General features: G+C 41.5%; 2 protein-coding genes across 13 annotated transcripts in view; one reads left to right on the top strand and one right to left on the bottom strand.

Annotated features, from left to right (window-relative positions):
• The window catches only part of PPEF1 (protein phosphatase with EF-hand domain 1), a 39,723-nt gene extending 18,653 nt beyond the window's left edge, over positions 1 to 21,070 (top strand). For all 10 annotated transcript variants that reach the window (XM_064407575.1, XM_064407571.1, XM_064407574.1 and 7 more), the window contains 13 exons: positions 1,706 to 1,878; positions 3,561 to 3,675; positions 5,520 to 5,566; positions 9,542 to 9,708; positions 11,261 to 11,297; positions 11,772 to 11,921; positions 14,095 to 14,295; positions 15,626 to 15,811; positions 16,437 to 16,579; positions 17,217 to 17,323; positions 18,296 to 18,459; positions 19,305 to 19,389; positions 19,845 to 21,070. In XM_064407575.1, coding sequence (XP_064263645.1) covers positions 1,706 to 1,878; positions 3,561 to 3,675; positions 5,520 to 5,566; positions 9,542 to 9,708; positions 11,261 to 11,297; positions 11,772 to 11,921; positions 14,095 to 14,295; positions 15,626 to 15,811; positions 16,437 to 16,579; positions 17,217 to 17,323; positions 18,296 to 18,459; positions 19,305 to 19,389; positions 19,845 to 20,038 — 1,769 coding nt within the window. In that variant the 3' untranslated portion in view covers positions 20,039 to 21,070. The remainder of the gene's footprint in view (positions 1 to 1,705; positions 1,879 to 3,560; positions 3,676 to 5,519; positions 5,567 to 9,541; positions 9,709 to 11,260; positions 11,298 to 11,771; positions 11,922 to 14,094; positions 14,296 to 15,625; positions 15,812 to 16,436; positions 16,580 to 17,216; positions 17,324 to 18,295; positions 18,460 to 19,304; positions 19,390 to 19,844) is intronic.
• Positions 21,071 to 21,816: 746 nt separating this feature from the next.
• Positions 21,817 to 26,507, bottom strand: part of PHKA2 (phosphorylase kinase regulatory subunit alpha 2) — a 45,925-nt gene continuing 41,234 nt past the window's right edge. For all 3 annotated transcript variants that reach the window (XM_064407565.1, XM_064407564.1, XM_064407563.1), the window contains one exon: positions 21,817 to 26,185. In XM_064407565.1, coding sequence (XP_064263635.1) covers positions 26,012 to 26,185 — 174 coding nt within the window. In that variant the 3' untranslated portion in view covers positions 21,817 to 26,011. The remainder of the gene's footprint in view (positions 26,186 to 26,507) is intronic.

The following is a 26,507-nucleotide window of genomic DNA, read 5'->3' as shown; positions in this document are numbered from 1 at the left end:
AAAGTGAAGGATGGATGGCCTGCTGTGTGCTGGAAGGGGAGGCAAGAGTAGGAGCAGGCATGGGCAGGTGTCTGCCTGGCATGAAATGCTGAGACTCTGAAGGAGTCAAGTCAGATGAGGACAGCTGGTTAGAACAGGCAAGAAATGAGGCACTTGGGTGGTCTGAGGAGTTGGTTCTGTAGTCCCCCACTTCTTGGGAAGTGGGGTGCAGAGGGAGATACTGTCCAGAGACCTGCTCCTAGAGCTGGAGCAAGAATTGGTGCACATGTGTTTGGCTGATCACTGTGTGAGAATCAGCAATTTCAGCCCATGGTGACATTCTGGTATCCAGCCAGACAAAGCTGTAACTGTGGTGGAGGACTGCAAATCAAACTGCACTTGGTGAAAATGGTGAACCCTGAGCACCTTGATGTTACTTGATGCCTTAATCCATTTAAATGGCTCAGTATAACATTGCATTAGCACTGAAAGTGCTAATCAGCTCACAGCTGAAGTGCTGATAGTAAAAGGGGACTTTTAAAAATCCAGATTGCCTTTTTATCTATTTCTTTAATATTGATTTTATCCAGTTGCAAGACAAGTTGGCCTTTATGAATCTCATAATTTATAAGGCTGCATGCTGGTTTTGGCCACTGTGAGTTTTGAGTCACAGCTACAGGTCAGCTGTAAATCAGCAATAAATAATACAGCTACACAGCAATAAATAATACATTTTTATTTGCAGTTTCAGGAAATCAGGGTTACAGAAAAACTTAACTGTAGCCCAGTAAAAAGTGTTTACAACAATCATCTCACAAGAGCAACTCTGCAACAGCATCTGCTTGAACACTTTCATCTAGGGACTGGTTCTTTCTTTTAGAATAGAATATGACGAAGACAATCTGCAAGAAAAAAAACTCTGAAACCTGCTGATCAGTCAGTTACATTTCAAGGTTATGTCAAGAAAAATATTGGATTGAAGCAATTAGCAGCGTTCCTGCTTCCTTTATGTTCCAGGAAAATTAGAAGCTATGGTCTACTTTCTCCACTCTGTTTTTGTTTACTTTGTTTCATCCAATAGTTTTATGGCAGTCAACCAAAAGCTGGCATTGTTTCCTAGCTGTATCAGAAAGGAGTGATTTGCAATCTGCTGTGAATAAATATAATTTTGTTGGTGACTTTTAAAATAATCACTGTGACCTGCTGGTATTTAGCCTAAAAATTTTAAGTATAAAATAAAAGCAATAGAAGGGAATCTTCAAAACCTGTATTAAAAGTGTAATATTGAACTTTAAACAGATGATGGTCATTAAATGATCAGCCATGACTTCTGTCTCCTTGCATCAGGGGGAAGGAGGAGGAAGGTTTGTACCAGGTGATGGTTCTCATTACCTGTGAGCAGACTGCTCCACAACTTCAATGCAAAATGTTTTGCACCCTGACCACAGTTAGTAGCAGTTGGAAAAGAGTTTTTGCTTGTTTTTTAACTTTGGTTTGGTCTCTTTCCCCTTGTTGTGGTTGACTGGTTGGTTGGTTTTAGTATTGTGAAACAATCTGAGGAGACCTGGAGCTCTTCCACTATAGGAGGCAGGAGTCAGCCACTGTAATACTGCAGCAGTTAAAGCTGTTCTGTTCAGCCAGTTCTGGCCATGTGTCTGTGCTGTTACAGCTCTATGGGGGCCTGGTGGAGTTCATACATTTTTGTTTTCCTTCTGTCTTGTTCCAGTTTCTCAAATTTTCACCAGCCCTAGTGCTCCTCAGGTGGTGGATGAAGACTTATGTTTAAAAGAATTTGAAAAGAAGATTGATGTTCCAGACTCCTATTGTGGACCACGACTCTCATTCCCCCTTACTGTTGAAGATGCCAATGCTCTCCTTCATGCTTTCAGGAATGAACAGGTAATTTGCAACTAGCTTGTTTTCTTTTTTTAACTTATTTTACATCTGTGTTCCACAATCCAATGTAAAGCTAAACTGGTGCCCAAAGAGATATTTCACCCTTCTTTTACATCTCATTACTTTTTCCTCTTAGCCCAATGTGATCATAAATGTGCCTGGTAAGCTGTCCTGGGACGTTGATCTGGCTGTAAGCTAACACAATAGAATCAAAAGCAGGCAGTTCAGTTCCCACATTTGAGTCACTACTTGGCTGCATGACCACGAGGCCTGGCCCTGGGGAGGAGGCAAGGACTAGTGAAATGAAATGGGAATCCTTAGCAGCTGCAAGGCAGGGCTTCTCAGTGAGAGTGCAGGACTGGGGAAAGTGTCCTAAGCTAAAATATAAACTAAATACCATCTTTTTATGGGTTAAAAGTGTTCATTGTTTGGTCCTCTGTCTTTTGTCCCCCACCTCATTCCTTTAGAGGAATTGAGGTGTAAGGGTTAATCACCTCATTGCAGGGTGCAAGACTCCACCATAACAGTGGAATGACTATAAAGCATTGCTAATGTAGCAGAACAGAGTGATAGCACAAATCTCTGGAGTTCAGGCTGCGGCTTTCAAGGCACTGAGGAGGCTGTTCCCCATTCTCTATATTCCTGAGCAAGCCCTTTTGTTGCCCACAAGATGAAGGTGGAGCAGGGAGGCATTAAACGGGACAGCCTTCTTTGAACTTGTAATGATTTGTGCTTAACAATGTGCTGTATTAAAGGTGCAAGGGTCTATAATGCTTTTTAATTTACTAAATAAGAATATTTTTCTCCAGTCATTTTCTGTGGAGGCTGATTGTAAAAATATCAAATATAAAGCACATGATAAATGAGCCAACCCAGACTTCACCTTACTGTCCACTCACCCTTCTCTTATTATGGCTGGCATTTTATTAAGGAAATGGTCATATGTAATTGGTCTTTTTGATTGCTTAAAGACATGAATCTTGAAAAGTCATTCTGTAGCTCATCTGTCTCCTCTACTAAAATTCCTCAGATCTCTGTTGAAATTAAAAGCTTTAAAAAACACCAACCAACAAAATTTTCATAAAAAACATCAGGAGAGAAGACCAGAAGCTTCAATGTTGCACTGTTATAACTTCTTCACTGTGAACAGGAAGATAACCCTTGCCAAGGCAGCCCTTACTGGAGTTTTCTTGTGATTGTTTTTGCAATTTGCTGAAATATCATTTAGGGCCTTTGTATTTTTTTTTTTGTTGTTGTTGTTGTTGTCTTGTGTTTTGGAGGTTGTGAGGTTTTTTTTGTTTGTTTGTTTTTTTACTCGCACCCAGAATAACATCCTTTTCATTTTTTTCCCAGTTACTTTAAACAGGTGGCCTTATGCAGTGATTTTGAGTGCTCTATAAGTCTTATCTCTTCTGAAAAATAGGAAGAATAGAAACAGTACAATATAAAAAAGTGTGAAAATCTGTAAAACAAGTTCCGTAAGGGCTCCATATCCACTCACCGGGAAGCAAATGCAAAGCTATGAACACTATTAATTCCAGCACCAGGCCATGCAGCCTGTACTCATGTCTGGAGGTCTGCACTATAAATAACCCTGGCAGTACATGTCTGATATTAATAAAGCAGACAGGCCTATTGCTAATTCAAATAAGTCTTCCTTTTCTACCTGCTTTTTATTCTCACAGCTGCTTCATGCCCGCTATGTACTGCAGCTGCTAAGTGAAACTAGGAGGGTTCTCAAGGAGATGCCAAATATTACCCATCTTTCAACTTCCTACTCCAAGGAGATAACTGTCTGTGGTAAGGTGCCAGAGAAGATAACTGCTTTGGGCTATGGGTTGATATTCTAATTGGTTAGAGAATGATACTGACATTTCCAAATTTTGCCATTAGAAGAAAGTTCTCAGTGCCCTAAACAATTATTTCTTTTTATTTATTTTCCCCCACAAATGCGTAAATTGGAGCAAACAAGCAAGAAAATACAGTTCCTGAGTCATAAAGTATATTTTAGGAAATTCCCTCACCTCCTCTTTCCTGTTCAACATTTCTGAATGAGTCAGTATTAATTCAGCTAACACTGCAGTGCAGCTTAAATACTCCTGCACTTCCACCTCTAAAATGCCACCAAGTATTTTGATCACTGGCTGTAAGTCTCACCTCTTTCTCCTCTCACTGAGAAAAAACCTTACTCAGTAATGATTTTAATGATTTTAATAATAATTTACTCGGTAATGATTTTAATGAGGGTTTAATACGGGTGGCAAGAAAGACCTTTCATTGACAGCATGACTATCTAGAATAAATTGAAATTATAATAACCCCTCATTTCTAAGGAGACCCAAGAGGATGGATAAGTCTTTATACAACCAACAATTTAGTCTCACAGAATGATGTGTCACACAATAAGGAACTATCTTTGCCCATCTATTTTGTTACACTTTTGTAAATTATGGATAATGGGATGCAGTATCCTGATTTTATACAGAATGCAGTAGCTGCAAAACAGAACAATAATGGTGACATAACTCTTGACATCTATCAGAGTGTGCTGTGTGTAATAGTAAAGTGGTATAAGGGAGGTACTGTGGGACATGCAAAATAAATAATATTTTAAAAGATGTGATTATGGGCCTATTTTGATTGTCAGGAAAGGGTTTGTTTAAATGAGGTTTTTTATAAACAATAATTTATTGACCAAGCCAACAAGACCCCTTTCCAAGCCAAGGAAACACAGATTCATGCTTGTTCACAACACATAAACATTCCTCTTCATGTTTGTATTGCATTTGCACTATATAAGCAGCATTAAAAGGGACACGTCTCCTGTACTGAAACTAAAAGTTTTTGTAACCAGAAGGAGCCTCTGCGGAAGACAAATAACCCATTTTTAAACATAATTGGTCCAAAATGTTGATTTCCTTAAGGTATCACTCTCCATTTCTTATAATTTCAAATTAATAATGCAGATTCAATATATATCTGAAATGTTTGCATCCACTTATGTGATGAATATCTATCATAGCTTGAAAGATCCCTTAGAACAAATTCAGCAGGCTCATAATTAATCAAAAGCACAGAAAATGTATACACATAAAAATGTCGCTTCTCTTTTCCTAATTATTGGTGGTAAAAGCATATTATCAAAGATACATTTTGAAACTGTTCTGCAGCTTTGTGGTGGTGAGTCACAGACATGGGAAGGTTGGCTCTGTGAGCATGAAATGCAGTCAGATGCACAGGGGATCTGTGCTGCAGTGATGCTTTGTGCTGGGGTGAAATGCTCCTGCCTGTTCCAAACAAACCTCTCAAAAAGGGCCCATCCATCATTCCTGTGGCCTCAGCATTGAGGCACACAGGCATGGACAGTTCTTGACACTCTCCATCACTTCCTGCTGGTAGTAATCAAAACCTGTGCCTGAAACATGTTCAGCTGTGCAGTATAAAAAGGGCTACTTTGGTAAATTTAAACCCATTAGTATATAAGAGTCTGTTATATTTCCAAATGTCTTTTAGTGGCATTTTCTGGGTTTATATACATAAGAAAAATATAGGGAAAATCTTATTAAGTCCCACTTATTCCAGTTTTATAATTCCAGTTTCTTCCTCTGTGAGAAAATTTTTTCAAAAGTTTTTGTTTCCTGTAGGAGATTTGCATGGAAACCTGGATGATCTTTTGCTGATATTCTATAAGGTAAGTAGGTACTCTGAGATGTAGCATTTTCACTTTAATTTGTTATCAATTTGTTAATTTGTAATTTTTCTTAATTTGTTGTTAAGAACACATATTTATATGTGACAGATTTAGCACCATTAGAACTGCTCATGTGGTGTCCATACACCACACACACAAATCCTGGAACAATTTGGTGTCCTTGTCAGAGCTTTCCTTTCTTTATGTCTTCCTGCTCACTGTGAAGGAGATCAAGGAGATTATTATTTTCCTGAATGTTGAACTGCAGCATGAGCCAAAACATAAGAGGACTCCTTGCAAAGTCTCCAAAGTTCTGCCACTGTTTTAAATTCCATATTGACTTAAGCCTGCTAAAATCAGGAGCTGAGTTCTTGATGTAACACTACACCATGGATAATTTTAACATTCAAGAAAAAATGCAGAAGCTTTCATTTAGGCCTTCCACTGATACCTGCAGGGTTTTTTGTTTGCTTTTGGGTTGGTTTCAAGGTTTTTGTTGTTTGGTTGGGTATTTTTTCTGTTTTGGTTTGGTTTTTTGGGTTAGTTGGGTTTTTTATTGTTGTTGGGTTTTTTTTTGGGAGGGAGGTAGTTTTGTTTTTATCAGATAACAAGAAAGAGTAGTGTTTAAAACTTTTTAAGCCTTGGAAGCAATCACATGGTCTGCACAAAATAGAAGTACTTTGTGCATCCTTTTAATATCCTTTTTCATCGTGCTAAAAAAGCGTAGCTTTTTACTATGTTTTACTCATGTGTAAAGCAAATTAAGCTCCAGGCTAGCTTTTCCACAATTGTATGTTTAACTGAAGATGCAGGAAATGTTGTGTATTTAGTTTCACATCCATCTTCAGGATGAATCACCGCCTTTGACTGAGCAGGTACTCTCTTTGATTTGAGCTTTCCGTGGCAGGGGAAAAGGGTTTGTGTGAGATCCTTACATGTCCCTCTGCACTGAATGCAGACTGAAGTGAGCTAAACCAGGTGTTTAAATGATGTCATTTCCCCCCTGATTCCAGCTTTGTTACACTTCATCTGAGACTTGTTCAGCGTAAATGTGGCTGTTTTGCCCAAGTGCACACCTGAAGTCTGTTGAAGTATAGTTAAAATATAATCAGACCTTTTTACAGAGTCCTGCTTTTCTTACTAATCAACCATCTTTAGCTGGTCCTTGGCTTGCAGTCTTTTGGTTGTTTAGCTCTCTTATTAAAACTAGAATAAGTATGATGCATATTGGTTTCATACACAGAAGCTGGAATGGGAAATATAACTATTTTGAAGATAAATGCTCAGATAGAATTATATTTACGACTGCATTTAGCCTGCATTTTATTTTTTTGAGTAAACAGATGCCGATTTTTTCCCCCCTCTAATAGATGCTATAAAGAGAAAAAAATAAGCAACTCTCATCCCGACTTCAGTAAATTCAGAGCCAAAACTCTCATTGACTTCAGACTAGAGATAACACCCAGCTGTTCTCTGTTAAATTTCCAGGGAAGTCCCTTCCATCAAACCAAATAAAATGGGCAGATGTTTTATCATTTCAAAGTAGTTGAGAATGTAGAGAACATATGATAGAGCTGATTAGTTATTTAGAAGCAAATTAAATCACACTATTTTCTGTCCCTTCTGAGCAGTTTACTCAGATGAGCAGTGAACCCAGTTGGCTTCTGGGATCCATTTTTTTTTTCTCCTTCCTAAACTCTGTTTCAGTTGGAATGAATTTCATCCTCAGGGTTGGTACCTTGGAGTACTACCTTGAACAAGAGGGTGCAATCCTAAGCAATGCCGTGGGAGTGATCTCGGTCTGCACAGGGCTGTGCAGAGCTGAAATGGATTCTGGAGGCCTGCATGCAGACCAGGCTTGTCACTTCCACAGTCCACCCCCAGCAAACACACAGAGCTGGCAATCTACAGCATATTGATACAATGCTGCAGATGGTGTAGAATCCTTACACCTGGTTTGGCTGAACCCAAGACTTTTTTTTCCTCAATAACCAGTTTGTAAGGTTCATTCAGACCTAGAATTAATCTTCATTAAATTACAGCGTTTCCTGATATTCCTTGAAACACTTGAATTTTAAATTATGTATTGCTAAGTTAGATTGTTAAAGGGATGCTATAGATAGAAATGGCCTGAAGCGGTAGAAAATGCCAACAACAAACGGAAGTTAATTAATCACTAACCCAGGAGATACAGTAATGATGCCCAGCAGCAAGTTACTAATCATTAGAGGGCCTTGTTTGACTCTCTGACATGTAAGAGGCTGCAACAGCCTTTAATTTAGTTTTGCTCTCTTTGTTGGTTGAAACCACAGAAAAGGAAAGTGCATGAGTGTGGAACAAAACTAAAATGTCACATTTAAGTTGGAAGTCCAAACCAAACTTGTTTAAAACTCAAATTGTGTTTAATCTTTTCCAAAAGAAGGGTGATAGTGTCTGGAGAGTGCTCCAGTAAATGTGTCTTTCCACGAGGACTGCAGTTAGAGTGGTTGCGTGTATACTCACAATCTGCTGGTGGATTCACATGCCTATTGGTTTTAAGGCAAAGCTTTTATTTATTTGTTATTTATCTATTTTTCTAGAAACAGCTGCTGAGTTTCTGCTGTCTGTTCCACTCCTGAAATCCATCCTCTCCTTTTTAAAATCACTTCAACCCACTGCATTAGAAGAGCCTCATACATTGCCACACCTGTGAGCACAGAGCAAGCACAAGCCTTCTAAGTTAACTTGGAAAGGGCTCAGGACAGGCTATAGCAAAATCCAAGGAGGCTGAAATTTACAGCAGCCAAGATGGAGAGACCAGGGTTCACTACTGCAACCTAACATGAAAGCACAGAACAGTGATTGGGACAAAAAAATATATTCTCATAAGGATTCAAATTACACACTACATTGAGTCCCTGGCCACTTTGTACATCCTGCAATAAACCCACTAAGGCAGAATACCAGTAATGCCATAGGAACACAAGAAAGGCTTGACACTGATACTGTAGATATATTCAAGAAGTGGGATGTCTTGCAATGCTGCCAGAACTTTTAAGAGTGGCTTCGACAGTTATAAGACAATTATATACATGTTCTCTTGGTATTTCTTGTGCATATCAATTGAGAAAACAGAGGTTTCCCTCTTCTGGCAAGTCAAAGCTGAAATACTATTTCTGGTACTGATGACTGGAAATTATGAAGCTACGTATAGGTGGTGCTATATTTTCTGTAAGCTGTTGGCACCCATTCATGTACTGGCAATTAATCTAATAAAACAAACCATCAGTTCAAAATACTGGTATTTACTAAGTCACCATTTATAATAAAGCATTTCTCTGTATCTTCAGAAAAAAAAATAAGGTAAGAGATACCTGTACATAAAACCTCTCAGGTTTGTGAGCTTGGCTCTCATGTGTAAAATTCAAGCAGTACTTTCAGGATTAAAGCAACTGAAATCAAACTCTTCAACTCTTAAGTTTTATCTTAAGATTTTATATCCTCTGGACTATAGTCCTCAGGAGTTTTGGAAGCATACACTGCAAACAATGTAAATATATTAAATCCATTCAAACTTAAATCAGAAGATAATTTTTCATGTATTTCTTATCTTCCATTCAAACTGAATGACTCCCTTCTGTTTGCAAGTGCGTAATTTCCTGGCAACAGTTACATTAACAAAAATGTATATTTTACTACAAGGCTGATGTTCCTTTTGGTCCCTTTCAATTTAATTTAATAGGTAGAGGAAAGGATTAGAGATGACATTGTAAGAACAGCCAGAGAGGTCCCCTCTTCTCTAATGGCTCAGGTTGTCTGATAGGAAGGTTTTTATTCTAAACAGTGGAGATAAAGAAATGCTGCTTTTTAGATCTCTGTATTATGCAGAATTTTTTTTTTCAGAATTTCTAGCAATGGGATCTCATTTAAATGCTATGTCCTCTATTGCAGTAGCATAGCAGCCTCTCTAAATGCCTCCTTTTTTTCTTTCTGCAGAATGGTCTGCCTTCAGAACAAAACCGCTATGTCTTTAATGGTGATTTTGTCGACAGAGGGAAAAATTCTATGGAAATACTTATAATCCTATTTGCATTTCTTCTGATCTATCCCAATGATTTACACTTGAATAGAGGAAACCATGAAGACTACATCATGAACCTGAGGTAGATTTTGGGGGTGGGGCAGGTAATATCTGGCCTATCACTAGAAATATTTGAGCTTTTGAATGCTACTTTAGCCACTGTGACACACTTAAATGAAATAGTGTTTTGTTAAGTAGTCAGGTGGAGCTTTGCCTTTTCAGCATGTGTGTGGGAAAAGAACATCCTCACTACACACAGACATTTGAATGGCAGTCGTGTCCTGTCTTTGAGCTGATCATAGTCCATTGAAGTCAGAGGGCTTAGTGCAGCCTCCAGAGTATCAAAATTGGGGAAGGATGGATGGAAGGATGATGTTTTAGCTAAAGCACGTATTTAGCGAAATCTGATATTTTAGTTAATTTTGAACTAAGATTTCACTTCTCTAACACAAGGGGCAGGTAAATATCTTACCCTCTCCTCAGAGGAGCTTTATCAGTTGGAGGTGTCAGTGCAGGAAAGCTGACACCCTGCTTTCTAACACAGACATTTGCACTCAGCTGTGCAGTGCAGCCAAGGGAGTGAGCACAGCCAATGGCTCTGGCTGTAGTCAAAGTGCGACTTGGAGACAAAAAGTATCTTAGAGATGTGAGAACTCCTCAGTCCTACTCCCTACAATTCTAAACTGCCCCAGAAAGCCTTTGGGTGACTGACTGGTGGGTAACCTGCTGTGCCCCTTAGATCATTTGATGTAGCACACAGAATGTATTACTGTTTTAACACAGACCCAGCACCTGGGTCAGAGGCCCACAGGCAAGTCCTACTAATGATCCACAAAAGAGAATCAGTTTCACGTGATAGTTAATTTTTCAGCACTTAATTGAAAATACCCCAAAAAACAACAAACATAAACCAAGATCAGTTACTTAATCTACAAGGTAGGAAAATTCTTCCCCAAAACAGCAGAAAATATTAGCTAAGTCTGTGATGGTATGGAATGCACAGATGCATTTCTGTCTATCACTCTTTGCTATGCGTTTTGATTAGCAGTGCTGCGCATTGGTAAATTTGAAAGCTGAGTGTTGTGAAAATGCCCCTCTTAGAAAGATATCTTGGTGTTAAAAGAATTGGGTGTCAAAATCCTTGTCCCTTGTGGGGGAAAAGACATGACAGTTGGATGAAGCTCTGAGGAATCTGATCTAGTGGAAGGTGTCCCTGCCCATGTCAGGGGTTTGGAATGAGATGACCTTTAAGGCCCCTTCCAACCCAAACCATTCTATGATATGATTATATGGTATTTAAGACAAAAACTCTCTAAAGATTTTGTGGGAATTTTTGCCCATCATCAGGTTCCTTTGGAATTTCTCTCTGGTGTCTAAAAGGTAGAGCTGGCAAAAAGGCCTCTTAATAAATACTAGGCTGGATTCTGTTCCCAACCTCCATTATGCACAAGAAACCAGTTTAAGTCAAACTTAAAATTCTCAAGTCAGATTGGAGGAAAGCACATTTCAACTGAGGTGAGATGGAATGGCAGATAAAAGAGGGAGCTAGAAAACTCCAGTAAAACAGCATAGCACAGGAAACCATGCAGGAGAGGCATACTAAAAATCAGTTCATGATGCTGTCCTGTTTTCAGATATGGATTCACAAAAGAAGTTTCAAAGAAGTACAAGGTAAGATTCCTCCTCCTTCCCCTATATTTTTTTGTAGTCTTGCACATGTAAAATAAAACCTGTGTAAACAAGAAAAAGTCAAACCAGTTTATTTAGGTGTAGCAGAGCATTACTTTAGTTATGTAGGTGAAATTATTTTGGCTTATCAGTGGAATAACTGACAAAACAATTTTAAGTGCTATTCTCTTATGCCCAGAGATCTATGGGATGAAATAAGTAACATCCATAAGAACACTCAAGAACACAAAAAGAGGTGAACATGAAAGAAAAAAACTAAACACTACAGAGAAAATCAAATGGCCCCAAAGTAAATGTTGGAACATGTTTATCAGGGTTGCAGTTCAGGATATCACCTGAACAAAACTGTTCATATAAATTGTGTACAAATTGTAGCAGACACTTCAGCAAAATCTTGAATTTATAAGCAACAGAATCTGCCAGAAATAGGATCTAATGTAAGGGTATATTTTACAGGAACATTGGAAACAGATTTTGTGTCTTCTGCGAGATGTTTTTAGCTGGCTTCCCCTTGCCACTATAATTGATAGCAAAGTTCTTATACTACATGGAGGGATTTCAGACACGACAGATTTGGATTTCCTGAATGCACTTGAGAGAAATAAGGTAAGAGATCATATTCATGTGAGGGCAGTTTTGTTTTCTTTTAAAATTTTTGCAGTACAGATGCTAGGATCAGGTCATTTGCATTAGGAAAGTAAATGGCAGCAGTATAAGGCATATAAGAAAAATTATAGTCCAATTTTTCTTCAAAATCAGGGCTTAGGAAGCAAGGATGCAGTAGGTGTTGAGACCCAGTTGTCTGCCTCTCCACATTACATGGGTCTTTTGACCTTAAAATAGTTAAAGCTGCTTTAGATGCCTCCTCCTGCAGTGATGACCCATTAGCCAGAAAGTATGAAAATTACTTGATTATTGGGCATTTCCTTTAAACACTTTAGAAATCAATTTAGCCACATATTTCCAGCACTGCCTTTTTTCCTGGGGCTGTGCTTCTGCCATCTGTTGTGTGGGGGAAGTTCTCCACCTGTGAGGCGCTCCCTTGGCAGCAGCTGAGCGTTGTACACGTGGGAGAGCCTTTCCAGAAGGATCAAAATTCAAGAACTGGCCTTGATAAAACAGAATCCACTGCTTTTCAGGGATTTAAAAGACAAAAATGTTCATGTTTTTTTCTGAAATTATGAGCAAACACAGACCTTAAATGGTGAGGGATTTATCTCAATTTGAACAACTAAATCAAGATGTCTGCTTGTGATCAGGGTGCTGAGACTCCTCATAGCCAATGGAGATCCAGGGGATCTGGTGGAGATCATTACGTAGGCACACGTCTCCAGGCTGTTCAGGGAAGTGCCCCGTTGACTAGGGATGTCCCCTCTGGCCTTAGCCTGCCTCTGAAGAAAGTCTTCTCTGTAGGTCCCCTCCACCAGTCCCCTTTAGGCCGGAGTTGTGTCTTCCCCCCTCACACTAGTTCACAGCCATAGTGGAACATCTCAGATGGCATAGGAGACCAATGTTTGAGCAACTTAGTGCACCCTGTCATCAATGTCTGTGGAATCTTGAGCTATTTTTGTCATTCTCATATTTTCTAAAGCAGAAAAAAATGCTTTGCAGGACAGTCAGTTGTGTCTCTTTTTTAAAGATATGAAAAAGGGCACAAATACTTCTCTGATCATTGGAGTCTAGGCTCCATTGGCTGCACCAGTGTGCACTAAAACTGGGTCCTAACCATGAGCTGAGTGCTGCCCATGCTTTCATCAGGGCTCAGCTCTGCATGTTTCTGTGAAATGCAGTGTCTGTGAAATGCAGAATTAACCAGTCAAAGCACCTGCCACAGGAGAGCATTGCTAATGAGACATGTGTGGGCCACAACCCAGGGCAGTGTCACTCAAGGCCAAGTGATGTATTTTAATTGTTACAGCTGGCAGCTGACAGGTTTCAAATGCTGGCCAGTGCACTGGTGAATAACCCTGTGTTGTGCATTTGTTTTGAATTAGTCATTTTCTTTGTTAAAGAGTAAAATCTGGGGGTCTGCTCACTGTGTATGTTTTATTGGTGAGGTTTTTTTAAATTATTTTTTTTTTTGGGATCTTTTATTTTGCTTCGGGTGTTTTGGGTTAGTTGATTGGTTTGGGGGTTTATTTTGGCTTTGTTCTAGAAATAAGCTAGTATGAGAGAATTTCAAATGAGAAGACATTCCCTGGAGAAGAATCCATGTTAACGGTCATTCATGGAACCATAGTGCACCACTCCAGAAAATCAAATGCCCATGCATGTTTGTGGAGTTTGATTTAACAGTATAAGGCCTAGTGAAATATTCCATCAGTTTTACTACTGTCTTCCTGATGTTCCATTTAACTGAGCCAAATTAGTCTAACAGCATGGTACTGTGTCAGAGCAGAAGAGTTTCACCTTATGTGCAATATGAATGTATATTTTGTTTCCAGGGAAGCTGGGCACTGACGTGTCTTCCCTGAGCCCAGGCCCTACTTGCTGTATAGTGAGACCTTAAGATCTACTGTGTTTGGAATGAGTGTGTGTCTGGATAAGAATATGAAAGCAGCTCTGAATAAACTGGTTATTGATAGGTATAAAGCAAAATTTCTGCAAGTGCCAAATACCTGCAGCTTCTCCCAAACCTGTGAAATCAGGACATTATGGGAGTTAACATTAGTTGAACTCTCAAGGAGTTCTCCTGAGTACAGGAAACATGAGCTGATGTGCCTTTCAGCCAAGATCTCTGTATCAACTCTTGTTGTTGTGATGGTAACTTTTTTTTTAGTTGAAATCTTTGATGCGACCACCAAAGTCAGTGAGAAACAGACAGGACCAAGTGAAGAAGAGAATTCCCACGACCAAACCCAGTAAACACATTGCCAACCAGCATGTTGCAGGGAAGACACAACACATCTCCTCATCGGGCTTCACTGAGCCTTCAGGTTCAAATTTGCCTCCAGACCCCGCCCTGAAGGAATGGAAACAAGTAGGTGAAACCAAAGACTCAGTGATACCAAACCCCTCCCGCACAAACTCAGCCGGTGTTCTGTTCCGGCAGTGTGCTCATGAGTCTGAGTGAACTGTCTCTTAATAGGAAAAGAGTCATTCTAAGGAGTATATTAGATACCTATTAGTTTTTTTGGATGCTTTTTGTAGACCTGATAATAAAAGCTTGGGGTTTTATACCTTACAAGTAAAATTCACCCAGTATTTTGTTTTCATAGCCGTTAGGAGGAGGAAACTGCTCAGTAGGAAATGGGTTTGCCTGCCCTCGTGTGGTTGCATGTGTTGGTACATAAACGGTTGTTGGTTTAAACAGGTCAGACTGCAATTGTTGGTGAGATAAAGCACCTTTTTTTGGCTGTGCTTTTGGCAGCTGAATGCTGATATAGCCCAAAAAAAGCCACCCAGCTCCTGAGACACACAGGCAGATTACTCAGAAGTGGAAATTTTTTGTCCTCTGGCTGCTCATTTAATCTTGAATATCAGAGCAAATATAGAGCTTTTGTTATACTGTAATTTAATAAATTGTGACAATTTGGAAAGCTTAATTTCCCTGAAAATCTGACTTCCCAAGATACCTATCTGACCTACAAACTAACATAATGAGCACAAGCAAGACTCCCCTTTCCCCACCAAATCTGACACTCCCCCAGCTAATCAAGCATCCAGTAAGCCATGCTCACACACATGAAGTGGAACCTTGCCCAGAAAAGTTTAAACAAACACATTTTGAGTAATGTTTGCTACTGACTAGAATTAAACCATGATAATTCATATTCATGTCTGAACCCTACTAAAATGCTAATATGTAAAATGTTGGTTTGAAACATGAGCTAACTGAAGGCGATAAAGCCAAAGGCAACTCTTGGCATGTTTAGAGCAGGTACTCCCAAGCTTAGATAAAACCACTGACCAATGTGGTTGTCCAGTCTGTGCTGGGAAATAGAAATTGCCTCTCCTACTAACATGTGAAGAAGGCAGATTTTTTCTCTTTGAATTAGCCCAGGTAATGTTTCTGGTGCACCTGCCCAAGTCTGAAAACCTCATCTGTGAAAGGAGGTACATTGCTGAAATTATATTTCTTCTGAAACAAAAAAGTTAATCTAAAATCTAGATAATGTTTCTTAAAAAGCAGAACAAAAGTCCAAGCCCAAAAGAATATGTTCCTGAAAGGAAGGAAAAACCTCAAGACCTATGTGGTTTTTTTCTCCCTGTACTGTGGGGCTTTTGCTGTGCCCACGACTTTAGACAGCCATACCTTGTTAGTCTTCCCCTACTATCAATCCTCACTTGCTTGAGTTTGCTCTTTCTAGATCCTTGACATTCTGTGGAGTGATCCAAGAAGCCAAAATGGCTGCACACCAAACAAGTGTCGAGGAGGAGGCTGTTACTTTGGTCCTGATGTCACTGCCAAGCTGTTTGAGAGATATAATCTGAAGATGCTCATCAGGTCTCATGAATTTAAGCCAGAAGGTTATGAGATCAGTCATGATGGGAAGGTAAGATATTTCCATGTAAAGTAGAATTCTCCTGTGAATTTCACAGGAACATCCACAGTAATTTTTTCCGCAAAATTTATTTTAAAAAGAGAGTCACTTTGTTAAACTGGGTTTTGGGGAACTTTGTCCTAGATAGATGTTATAACAAATTACTGAGTTCTTGAGTAACAAAATTTTTACATCTTTAGGGAGTGAAGACCAATTTATTACTTACATGAAAACAAATGGACATCAACAAAATCCCCAACAAGAGTTGTGTGTAAATACAGTTCAGGACATGTTCTAAGGCTCTAGAAGCCTTTAACTTACTGATTTCTCTTCTGGCCCTTTCTGCTGTCTAACATGCTGTATTGAGAGGCCAACAAGAATCCTGAAAATCAAGTCTCTCTTAGAAAGAGGTTTCTCTTAAACAGCATGTTATATCTCACTGCTCTCTGAAGTCTGACAGGTCAAAAATAAAAGCCCAGAGTTCTGACTCAAAAGGCAAGAGCAATTTGGTGAATCACACAGGCTTATATGTAGACACATAATTTTGTAACCTGGAATTTTTTCTCAGATCAGTTTCAGAAATAAGTGTCAAGAAGAGCTGTTGTGGCCAATCCAGTTTCTCTGTTTCCTATGTCAGGTTATCACCATATTCTCTGCCTCTAACTATTACGAGGAGGGCAGTAACCGGGGCGCTTACATCAAGCTGAATCCCGAGCTGAGCCCGCGCTTTGTGCAGTACCAGGTCAGCAAGCTCACGCGCAGGCAGAATCTCCGGGAGAGGTAAAGCTGTGTGTTGCATGCAGTGAGCATGGACTCACCTCACAGTGAGTGTACCTGCCACAAATCTAGAGCTTGACTGAATAACTACACAGGCATCCATTTTCCTTGATTCTCACTGGTTTTCTGTTTTATAATTTAAAAATTAATACAGCAGACAAAACATGTTCTGGGTGCTTAACTTGGTTTTCTGAGAAACACCCAAAGGTAATTAGCTGAGCTAAGAAGTCAGAACCGACAATTGTCAGAGAGTCATAAATGGCCTGCACCTGTCTGCTTTAAGGCTGCAGTGTTAATGTGGACAAATCCTGTTATGAAATGAGTCTCAAAAGTTTATCATGACAGCTTTGCCATGTCTAGTAGTGTGGTCAGATTACTAAAGGAAAGCAGCTTAGAATTACCTGCCTGAACTCAATTATCTCATAAACTCAGTTTATTCTTATGGAGCATTGTTGGTTTTGTTTGGTTTGGGGTTTTCCCCTGCTGAATGTTGTGTGTTTTGGGTCATCCTACTTAAACACACTAGACCCTAAACATACTGCATGTTAAAAGATATAAGAATTTTATAATGAGTGTTAAAAAGCATAACATGCAAGAGGATTTTAATCCTTTAATAATCTGCTGATTTTTTTCCTCCTAGGGTAGGTACAATTGAATCATCTGCCCTAAAGTCCTTACGAGAGAAGATTTATGCACACAGGTCTGAACTCATCAGTGCTTTTGCACAATACGACGTCAATGGCACAGGTACTACTTCCTCTGTCCCATTGCCACCATGGGGAAAACAGCTTCCATGTGTGTGGGAGGCAGGGGCGACAAGCCCCATGGAGAGGAGTCCTGCCTGCCTGCCAGTGACAGGCTGAGGGCAGCAGAGGCTGGCTGACCTTGTTTTTCATGACCACAGAGGAGGATAGGCATTGGGAAGGGCTTAGCCCAAACCGTTTGAGAGGATGAAGCTTGAAGTAGGAAAAAGAAAACTGAAAGACATGGGCAAATTAATAAATAATGTTTGCCGTTGGGTAGAGAGTTTGGGCAGGCAAATCTAGTTCCAGAACCTCAAAAGTCACCACTACCTTCATGTAAGACTGCCTTCAAAATATGTCAGACAGGGAACTAGGTCTCATGTGGGGGGATGTGGAATGGGTCTCTTTCTGAGTCTGGGAGGTATCTGAGGAAGGTTGCCTGCCTATGCCTCCAGCAGACACACAGCCTGCCTCTGCCTCTAGCAGCCACACACTCACCTCAGCTGAAGAAAATCAGTGCTAAGTTAATAGATGAACCTTTTATGTAGAAGGAAGTTGATTTCTGCCACAAATACAACTTTTCCTTGTGGTGGCTTCTCACTTGACTGTATTCTTACAAGGGCACTCAATAACCTGATGTTGTTTCTTTGGCCACTGAACAGCTGTTCCACATATTTCTGTGTGGTTGAGTTTTCAGCCATGTCACTCTAATTGCAGCTGAGCTGAAACCTGAAGTACTCTTCCTGGCATAATTTGGCTTTCTCAAAAGGTGTTAAAACATGCTGAACATAACAGCATCACAACTTTGTGGCTGAAGGGACCTGTGAAAATGCCTAGTCCAACTCCACTGCTCCTTTGTTATGAGGGGTTTTACCCCAGGGTGCAGAGAGAATCCTCGTGTTTGTAGCCCTTTGTGCTGCTGACTGATGTGTGCTGTGTCCAGTGCTTTTAACCATGGCCTGACCCCTTCTGGCAGGCAGGATTTCTGTCAACGACTGGGCTGCAGCGATGGAGTCTGTCCTACAGCTGGAACTGCCCTGGAGGATGCTGCGGTCTCACTTGGCACAGATGAACCCAGATGGAGAAGTTGACTTCATGTCATGCTTTTATGATTTGAAAATGGGTCAACCTATAAAAGAGGTAAAGAGGAAAACACCTCCTTGCAATTCTTGGAGGAACAACTTTTGGTGCAAATTGAAGCACAAGGCAGTGGTTTGGCCCAACAAGTAGACATCTACAGCTGAACTAGTTGCTGAGCTTCCTTTTATAGTCACTGGAGGAAAATGAGCACTGCTAGGGTACGAATCATCATTCCCTGCTAAGGTAGATGCTGAAAATAGGTTGGATGAATCACATGCTGGAACTGCTTCTTACTTTCTCTTGGCTCTCGAGGGCGTTTAGATAACGGAGCTGAGGAGATGTGACAAATCCTGCCCAGAGCACTCAACCCTTACTCTTTGAAATGAGCTTTTCAAACAAGCTCCAGAGGCAGTTCAGCCCCCTGTGGGAGGAAGTCACATTTATAGATGCACTTTTAGATATTTATAATGGTATCTGAGGTCACTTCTGCAGAGCCCAGTTGTTACCAAATGCTGCACAGTGCTTTGGAACAGAGGTATCACCATAATTTTCCTAAACAGCAGGATCCATTCACATCTGTACAGTGAGTGCTTTGTATGAGTGCATGGTCTACACCATCTTCTGTAGATTATCCAAGATTATTTCCACAAATAATTACTGAAGGTAGGAGGTGTGAAGGGCTCCTTTCCCCCTTGCCCTGCCACCTGAAAGTGACAGGTTTTATCTGATTATTCCTCAGGGAAAGACACAGAAGTGTCATTCCAGAGAACTCAAGCATAAAGATTTGTTTTTTCACATATGACAAGCTAAACTGGAAAAATGGAAATTGGATAGTAGATATTCTGTTGGTTAAATTAATTCAAACCAAGGTCTGAATAGCTTCTTGTATGTGATTTCAAAACCAGGCTCAGCCAGCTTTGGCAGAAACACTGTGCAGATACAGAAAGGATCTGGAGATCATCTTTAACATCATTGACAAAGATCACTCAGGTAAGTCCAGGTAACTTCACTGTGTCAGCTCTAGGGAGCCCATAACAGTTATCTTCTCCCCACTGTGTTTCCTCCTTAAGGCTTCCTAATATAGAGGAACCAGAGGTGATATCATTTCTCCAGTTTAGTGGAAACGAAGCAGTCAGGCTGCAATCACATAAGGGACAGTGCACAGAGTCTAACAAGAAAAGATCCTCACATACCCTAGCTCCAGTATTGGCTTCACTTTTTGGGGGCTTTTTCTCCCTTCCTCTCGTCTTTTTACTGCTTTCTCAATTCCACTGGCAAAATCATTCAATCATTACCTAAAGTAAAAAAAAAAAAAAGTCTTCAATAATGGAAGCACTAACCCCAGCATGGTAGGCACTTTCTTCCAGTGAAGGAGAGTGCATGTGTGTTTATGCAGGAAGGAGAAACAACACTGCCAAAAGCAACCTATTGTCTGTCTCCTTTAGGTTTGATTTCTCTTGAGGAATTCAGCCAGACATGGAGACTGTTCACTTCTCACCTGGGCATTGATATCCAGGATGACTCCATTGACAAGTTAGTCCTCAGCATAGACTACAACAAAGATGGCCACATTGACTTCAATGAATTTTTAGAGGCATTTCACGTTGTTCACAGACTTGAAAAAAAGGCAACCTCATGAAAAGGCAGAACTTCTTGTGGGTTGCCTTGGAAGCTCAGCTTGCTGTCATTAATCATAAAAGGGTCACAGTGCAAGCCTTTATTTAGCCCTTCCTGGATGATCTGTACCTGCTAATAATGGGATAGAGGAGGTGAAAAACCACACTTACAGTATTACTGTGTCACTGCTACACACTGCCAGGACCTTACAATTCCTACCCTCCTCTCCCCCATCAATCCAATCTCTGAACATTGCCAAGGTCATGCCTACAGCTGTGTAGGGAGAGAGACTTTGGTATGTGCCTGCCAGCAATCCTTAGTGACAGCTGAGAGCATTGATAACCACAAGGGGCATATCAGACCCAGCCTGGTGATGGAACAGGCACTAGTGAGGCTGCCTGGGGGGTGTCCATTGCAGGAGAGGAAAACAGCATCTGGTTAAAATGGACAGTTCTGCATTTAATCTTACTCTTTGCATGATGCAGAGGAATTAAATTATTCCAGGTCAGCCTCTTTATCGTTCTAAATATTACATGCACAACTTAGAGGATCTTAGTTGAAAGGTGTTTACACTTGCTCTAGATTTCCTCTTGCCTCTAGCTACTTTGTCCTCCATTTGTTGGGATTTGGAACTATGAAACAATCATAACTGTTTTTGAGATGGAGCCAGGCTCTTCACAGTGGTGCCAAGCAATAGGGCAAGAGACAAGGGGCAGAAACTGATGCACAGGAAGTTCCACCTGAACATGAGCAAGAACTTCTTTGTGCAGTGACTGAGCACTGGAACAGACTGCCCAGAGAGGCTGTGGAGTCTCCCTCACTGGAGATATTCAAGAACCATCTGGATGTAGTCCTGTGCTATGTGTTATGGGATGATCCTGTCTGAGGGAGGTTGGGCCAGATGATTCATTGTGGTCTCTTCCAACATGACCCATTCTGGGATTTGGTGATTCCGTGATAACTCATGACCTTGATGAAGGCTAAATCCACAGCATGTTAATGCAACACATGGTAGATCACAGAATAAAGCTTTAGCTTTCTGGGCAATGCCTAAGGGGGTGTCTCTTTGCCTGTGTTTTGTACCCTGCCCCATTCAACACAGAATACTCTTCCTGAAGATGAACTGGGTTTCTTAAAAATAGAAATGAGTAAGAACACAAGAGTACCAATCTAAATATTCTTGCACATAGTTAAACATAAATTCTTTACCAAGCCAAGGAAACTCTGAAATTCTGAAATTGAGTTTTTGGAAGGCAGCAAGATTGAAGACTCTTGCACTCACTTTCCTGTCTCCTTTCCCTGACTGCAAGTCAATATTCCCATTCCTGTCAGTACCACCCTGTCAATTCCCAAGGGGGAGAAGTCAGGAGATCTGGACCTAATTCTTTTCCATCTTACACTCTGAAAGCAACATCAGGTCAGGAGCTTTTTGGTAACTGTATTACCTCATTCAGCCCAGTAAATCCAATGCACATAAAGTGCTTTTTGGGTAGGAAAAAGTTCCAACCTAGTCCCTCTTTAAATTTTAATATCTAAAGATGAAATAAGTAAAGCAGCTCAGTTTCATTTAATAGAAGTGTTGAAAGTACAAAAAAAGCATCCAAGTTTATCATCCCAGAATGTAACAGCAGCCCAAGCTTGAGGGTCTGCTGTCTCTCTTGAATCTTATTTTCTACTATTAAATACAGAACACTTTTCCAGAAGTATTTTGTAACTTGACAGATGAATGAACAAACATGCACACACTTATTTCTACTGCCTTGGGGGCGGGGAAAGAAAAATCTTTTAACAGTACAAACAAAATTTACAGTGAAACTTTAATGCCATCGGTAATACACAATGTATATTTTTAGCATGCAGTTATTCTGATCTATGCACTGTGATGATCAGTCCCACCTTATTCCAGTGGAGTTACAAAAAGGCTCCACTCAGACTAGGCAAACACCTCTGTGTGTGGTGGATCTTGCTTCCCACTGCTGGCTTCCACGCAGTGGGTGTGAAGTGACAACGTGGAACTGGACACTGCAGCTCTGGAGTCCCCCTTTGCCACCTGCCCCAGTAAAGAGGACAAAGCCAGGCTGCACAGTGAGACACAGGAGCTCTGAAGGATGGCTGGCAGCTTCCAGTGTGGATATCCCCCACTAAGGACACATTCCTGAACCTGGCATGAAGGGCACTGGCCTCGAGGGATCACTTCCTGAGAGGAGATGCCAAGGTACAGTCGCAGCATAGCTTCACTCGGCAGGCAGTGAGAGCCTTTGGGGATGCAGGACTGAGGTATGAGAGGAGCTGAATCACTGAGCCAAAGCAGAAAGCCTGTCCTGTCAGCTGCTGGTGGCACAAAGGGCCCCCTGGCCCCTGGCAGAAGGGAGGTGGCAGGGGGAGTAACAGTGAAACACCTAACCCTGGGAATAAATGCCACTTGAGACCGAAATAGGGAGCGGGAAAAAGCCCTGCTGCTTGTACTTAAATCCAAACTGTTTGAGGAGAAGCTCTTCTATAACCCACATGCTCAATCCCTTCCATGCAGCAGCTACTTAATATTCCAGATGTGAGTGGTCCTTTAAGCAGCATCTGAATCAGCCTGCAGACAAGTGCCAAGCTCTCACCCTACAGCTACAGCTGCCACCACGGCAGCATCTCTCTCCTGCTTTCTGGGCAACTCTGCTCCTACCTGCCAACCACTCCAAAAAGTGCCCAAGGTTAGCCTTGGACTAACTCAAGCTCCCACTTCACTCAAGGCCCTGGCTGCTGCCAGAGGGGTGACACATTCCTGCAGTGTCCCATGCCCACACGGGGCACGCCAGGTGTTTCACTACCCCACAGAAAGTGGGGCAGGGCAGGGCAGCCAAGGACTGTGTGGCTCACCTGCACTTTCCAGGAACAAGCAGGCCTCTTTCCCTGAGAAAGGAGACTACAATTAGCAGAAAGAAGCCAGACAAACTTTGTACTCCACCCATTCAGTTTTCACAGTTCCCTGTGGGACATCAATGGTGCTTTTGTCTAGTTTGACAAACCCACGTCCCTGTCAGCAGCAAAGGGAAGGCAACAGCGTGAGCAGGGGGGGACACGGGCCTGGGGAGCAGGGTATGAGCTCTGAGCCATACGTGGTATGAGCTGGACACAGATCCAAATTCTGCCAGCTCCTCCCCCAGCCCCGGGCCTGTCTCCAGGCTCACCCAGCTGCCCCCAGCACTGCTGGTGCTCCTGATGCCACAGCTGCAAACTGCTTGGGGCAGCAGGGCCCACCAGGCTGGCACGAGCAGCTCTCGGGTGAATCCATTTTAGTTCACTAATGCCCTTGTTTCTGAGGCACAGGACAGGTCTGTTCACCTTTGCCTTCTTTCCATAAATGAGTTTCCAGGGACTGGGAGCTGGCAGTGTCATCCTCTGCTGGATCTCCAGGGAGGCTGCACAGCCAAGGAGAGCCTCTGCCAGCTAGCTCAGCCCTGCACAAACTGCAGTCATCCTGTATTTTATCTGGGAGCACACCCTGGTCACCCCCAGTGCCAGCTGTGCTTTGCAGCAGCCTCACACACACAGGGGCTCCTCAGCAAAGCAGGGGGTCAGTGTAAAACTCTATTTGTGTAACTGGGATTGCACTGCAAGGTCCCTCTCCAGTTACAATTGCTCTTTGCTCTGAGCAGTGACACAGCAGCAAGGTGCAGCTGTGCCTGACCCTGCAAGTAACATAAGTTTGCCTTCCACTGGCCTTGTGTTTGAGTACCACCCTTCACTACCAGATACCCAAACTCTTCAAATTACCACATAAATACTTTCCAACTGCCTGCATTCCACATGGTAATTGATTGTGATCATCATGAATATACCATAACCCAGGTCATACTGTGAATTTGACAGTAAAGACACCAATGACACTCCCATTTAAAAACAAGGAAGTGTTAAGGGGTGTCCAGGCATGTTAGCCCATCCATTTAATTGCTTTAGACTTCAGAGCAGCTGCATGGAAAACCAACATCAGCCTTCTTGTTTCTGAAAACAAGAAAGTCACAAAGTAGATTAAAAAAAAAATAAAATTAGAAGTCTAAGTAAAAATCAATTTTGCATCTCTCTCAACCTAGGATAAGAAGAAAAGCAAAAATAACTGCTACTACTTTTTGTATGATACCAGGTAGAAAAAAAAACTATCACCTTGCTCTTGTTGTGCTTATACTCTGCACTGTCACATCTGCTTAAACTAGACAAAGGATTTTACTTCCTTTTACTGGGAAACAAGCCAAGTGAGCTCTCACAATACATATGAAAAGTTAAAAAACCCACACCAAATAATAACAAAGGCAAACCCTTACAAAACAGGCACCACGCCAATAAAATAACTTCCACACCCAAGTGCTAATTGTACCTGAACTGTCACTTTATACTGGCCCCTGCACAGGCCCATGGTTCCCATGGTGGTTAACACAGGGCTCCTGGTCCTTGGACTACTAAACTCCTCTGGTCTCTGAAAAAACATTAAATCACCTCACACTAAGGCCTCCTGCACCTACACTCTCTTGATCCATTTCCCAGATACTGCTACAGCAGCAGTGACTGTGCAGAGGGACAGCAGGCAGGCTGTCAGGCTTATATAGCTCATAAAGTTCTGATTTTTACATGCCTGTCTGCTCTTTTCACCTCTACCTGGCAAGACAGAATTGCTCTGATCCTTTCTGCTCACATGGCAGCAGTGCTACTAAGGGAGCCTGTCTGTGGCCATGGGATGCTGCAGCTACTGCCACTTTCCTAAGCTGTTAGCCAGATGCTGACATGTGGCTGGTGGCAAAGCCAGCAGCACAGGCACAAGGAAAACCACAGCCAGTGCCTGGGGTAAGGCAGGGTTTCCCTCTCCAGAGGCTACCAAACTGGTTTCAGTTTAAATGGCCATGGAGGAATTTCCATGCAGATGCACCTACTCCCTGCAGCTCCTCAGAGCTTCCAACTGCCAGCATTAACCTGGGAACTGTATGCAGAGAGACTTCCAGGCAGCCCAACCCCTAATTACATGAGACCAGTGTGACCTCAAACTAAAAAGAAGAAAAAATGGCAAAGGAAATAAAAAGAAAAGGAAAAAAAAACATCAAAGCCTTCCATAAACTCATGCTACAGTGGAAAAGCCACAATTATGCCATTCTTAACTCTGAGGCTGTTTGCAAGGGAAATGATCAGGAGACTTGGAAAGGGTGCCCAAGTGGATGAGGTTTATCTTCCTCCATTCAGAGGAAAGGATTACAGGCATAAAACTGTCTGTCACACTGGAGAAGCTGGAGTCTTGAGATTTTGCCTCCTCCAAAGTCCTGGGGATGCAGGGAAGGAAGCTATTCAGATTAAAGACAGATGCAGCTTCCTGACAGAGGCTATCCTCCCAAATTAGTGGATATTGTAGGATGTTTGTCCCTACTGGCATTAGCCCTGCACTGACTAGGTGCAAATGAGAAGAGAATCAGGATAAAAGTGTATTAGAAATATCACCACGCTATTTCAAGTTATTCTTACTCCACTAATTTACATTTCCCTGGATGTTTCACACTGTGCATTAGTGATTCACAACAATGTACATTTACACACAGCTGGAGAAAAATTAATGAATTCCATCACTTCCCTTATTTGTGAGACTCTATGCCTGAGATGCAGCTCCCTTGTTTTATTACAAGGGAGCTTGTAATAAATATTATCTGGCTAATATTATCTTTTGATCTCCACAGAGTAATCTGTTTTCCTCTTGGCAGAACTGTATAATTCTTGCTAATTTAATACGAATTACATTTATGCACTTTGGGCAGAATAAGCCTCATTATTTGTTATTTCTCGCACTCTCTCCTAAAACCAGGCCAAATTCCAGCTCCCTGTGCCCAGCAGTAGGTGTGCACAGAGCATCCCCAGCAGTGCCAAACGCTGAGTGAGTGCATGGCACACACACAGGCAGCAGCCAAGGGGTTTGTGACAGGGAACTGGGGAGGAAGAGCCTCTGAGCCTTTCCTCCCATGTGAGGTGTCACTTACTGCATTGCACAGCCTGAGCTGGGCAGGAAATCATGTAAATAAATAATTATGGCTTTTGTTAGGTAAGTCATGGTGCCATAGGCTCCGCTGGGAGCACTGTCATAAAAAAAGTGGCAAATTCCTGTGGCTGTGTCTTTCTCCAAGATACTACCAGTAGCTCCAAATGATTTCTGTAAAGACACAAGCAAAAAAGTAGAGCAAGTTAGGCATTCATGCTTATTTATTGGAAAAACCCCCACCACATTACGATTTTTTATTTGTGCTCAATCCTGAAAGCAATTCTCTTTCCCCTCATGAAAACCTTAATCAGGATTACAATAGGGCCCACATGACTTAGCTGGATCAGTGCAAGTAAATGAAGAACATATAACTTCATGGGTTTTTGTCTTTTGGGGGGAATGGGTAGGATTACTCAAACATTGATAATAGTAATGCCTTGATAAAGCAGAACTTCACTTTAATCTACCCTTGTACTTCAGAGCTTGTTAGCCA

The sequence above is a fragment of the Passer domesticus genome, chromosome 2, assembly GCF_036417665.1.
Source record: "Passer domesticus isolate bPasDom1 chromosome 2, bPasDom1.hap1, whole genome shotgun sequence".
In the NCBI taxonomy this organism is placed as follows: domain Eukaryota; kingdom Metazoa; phylum Chordata; class Aves; order Passeriformes; family Passeridae; genus Passer; species Passer domesticus.
This window is presented reverse-complemented; position numbering and strand designations above follow the sequence as displayed.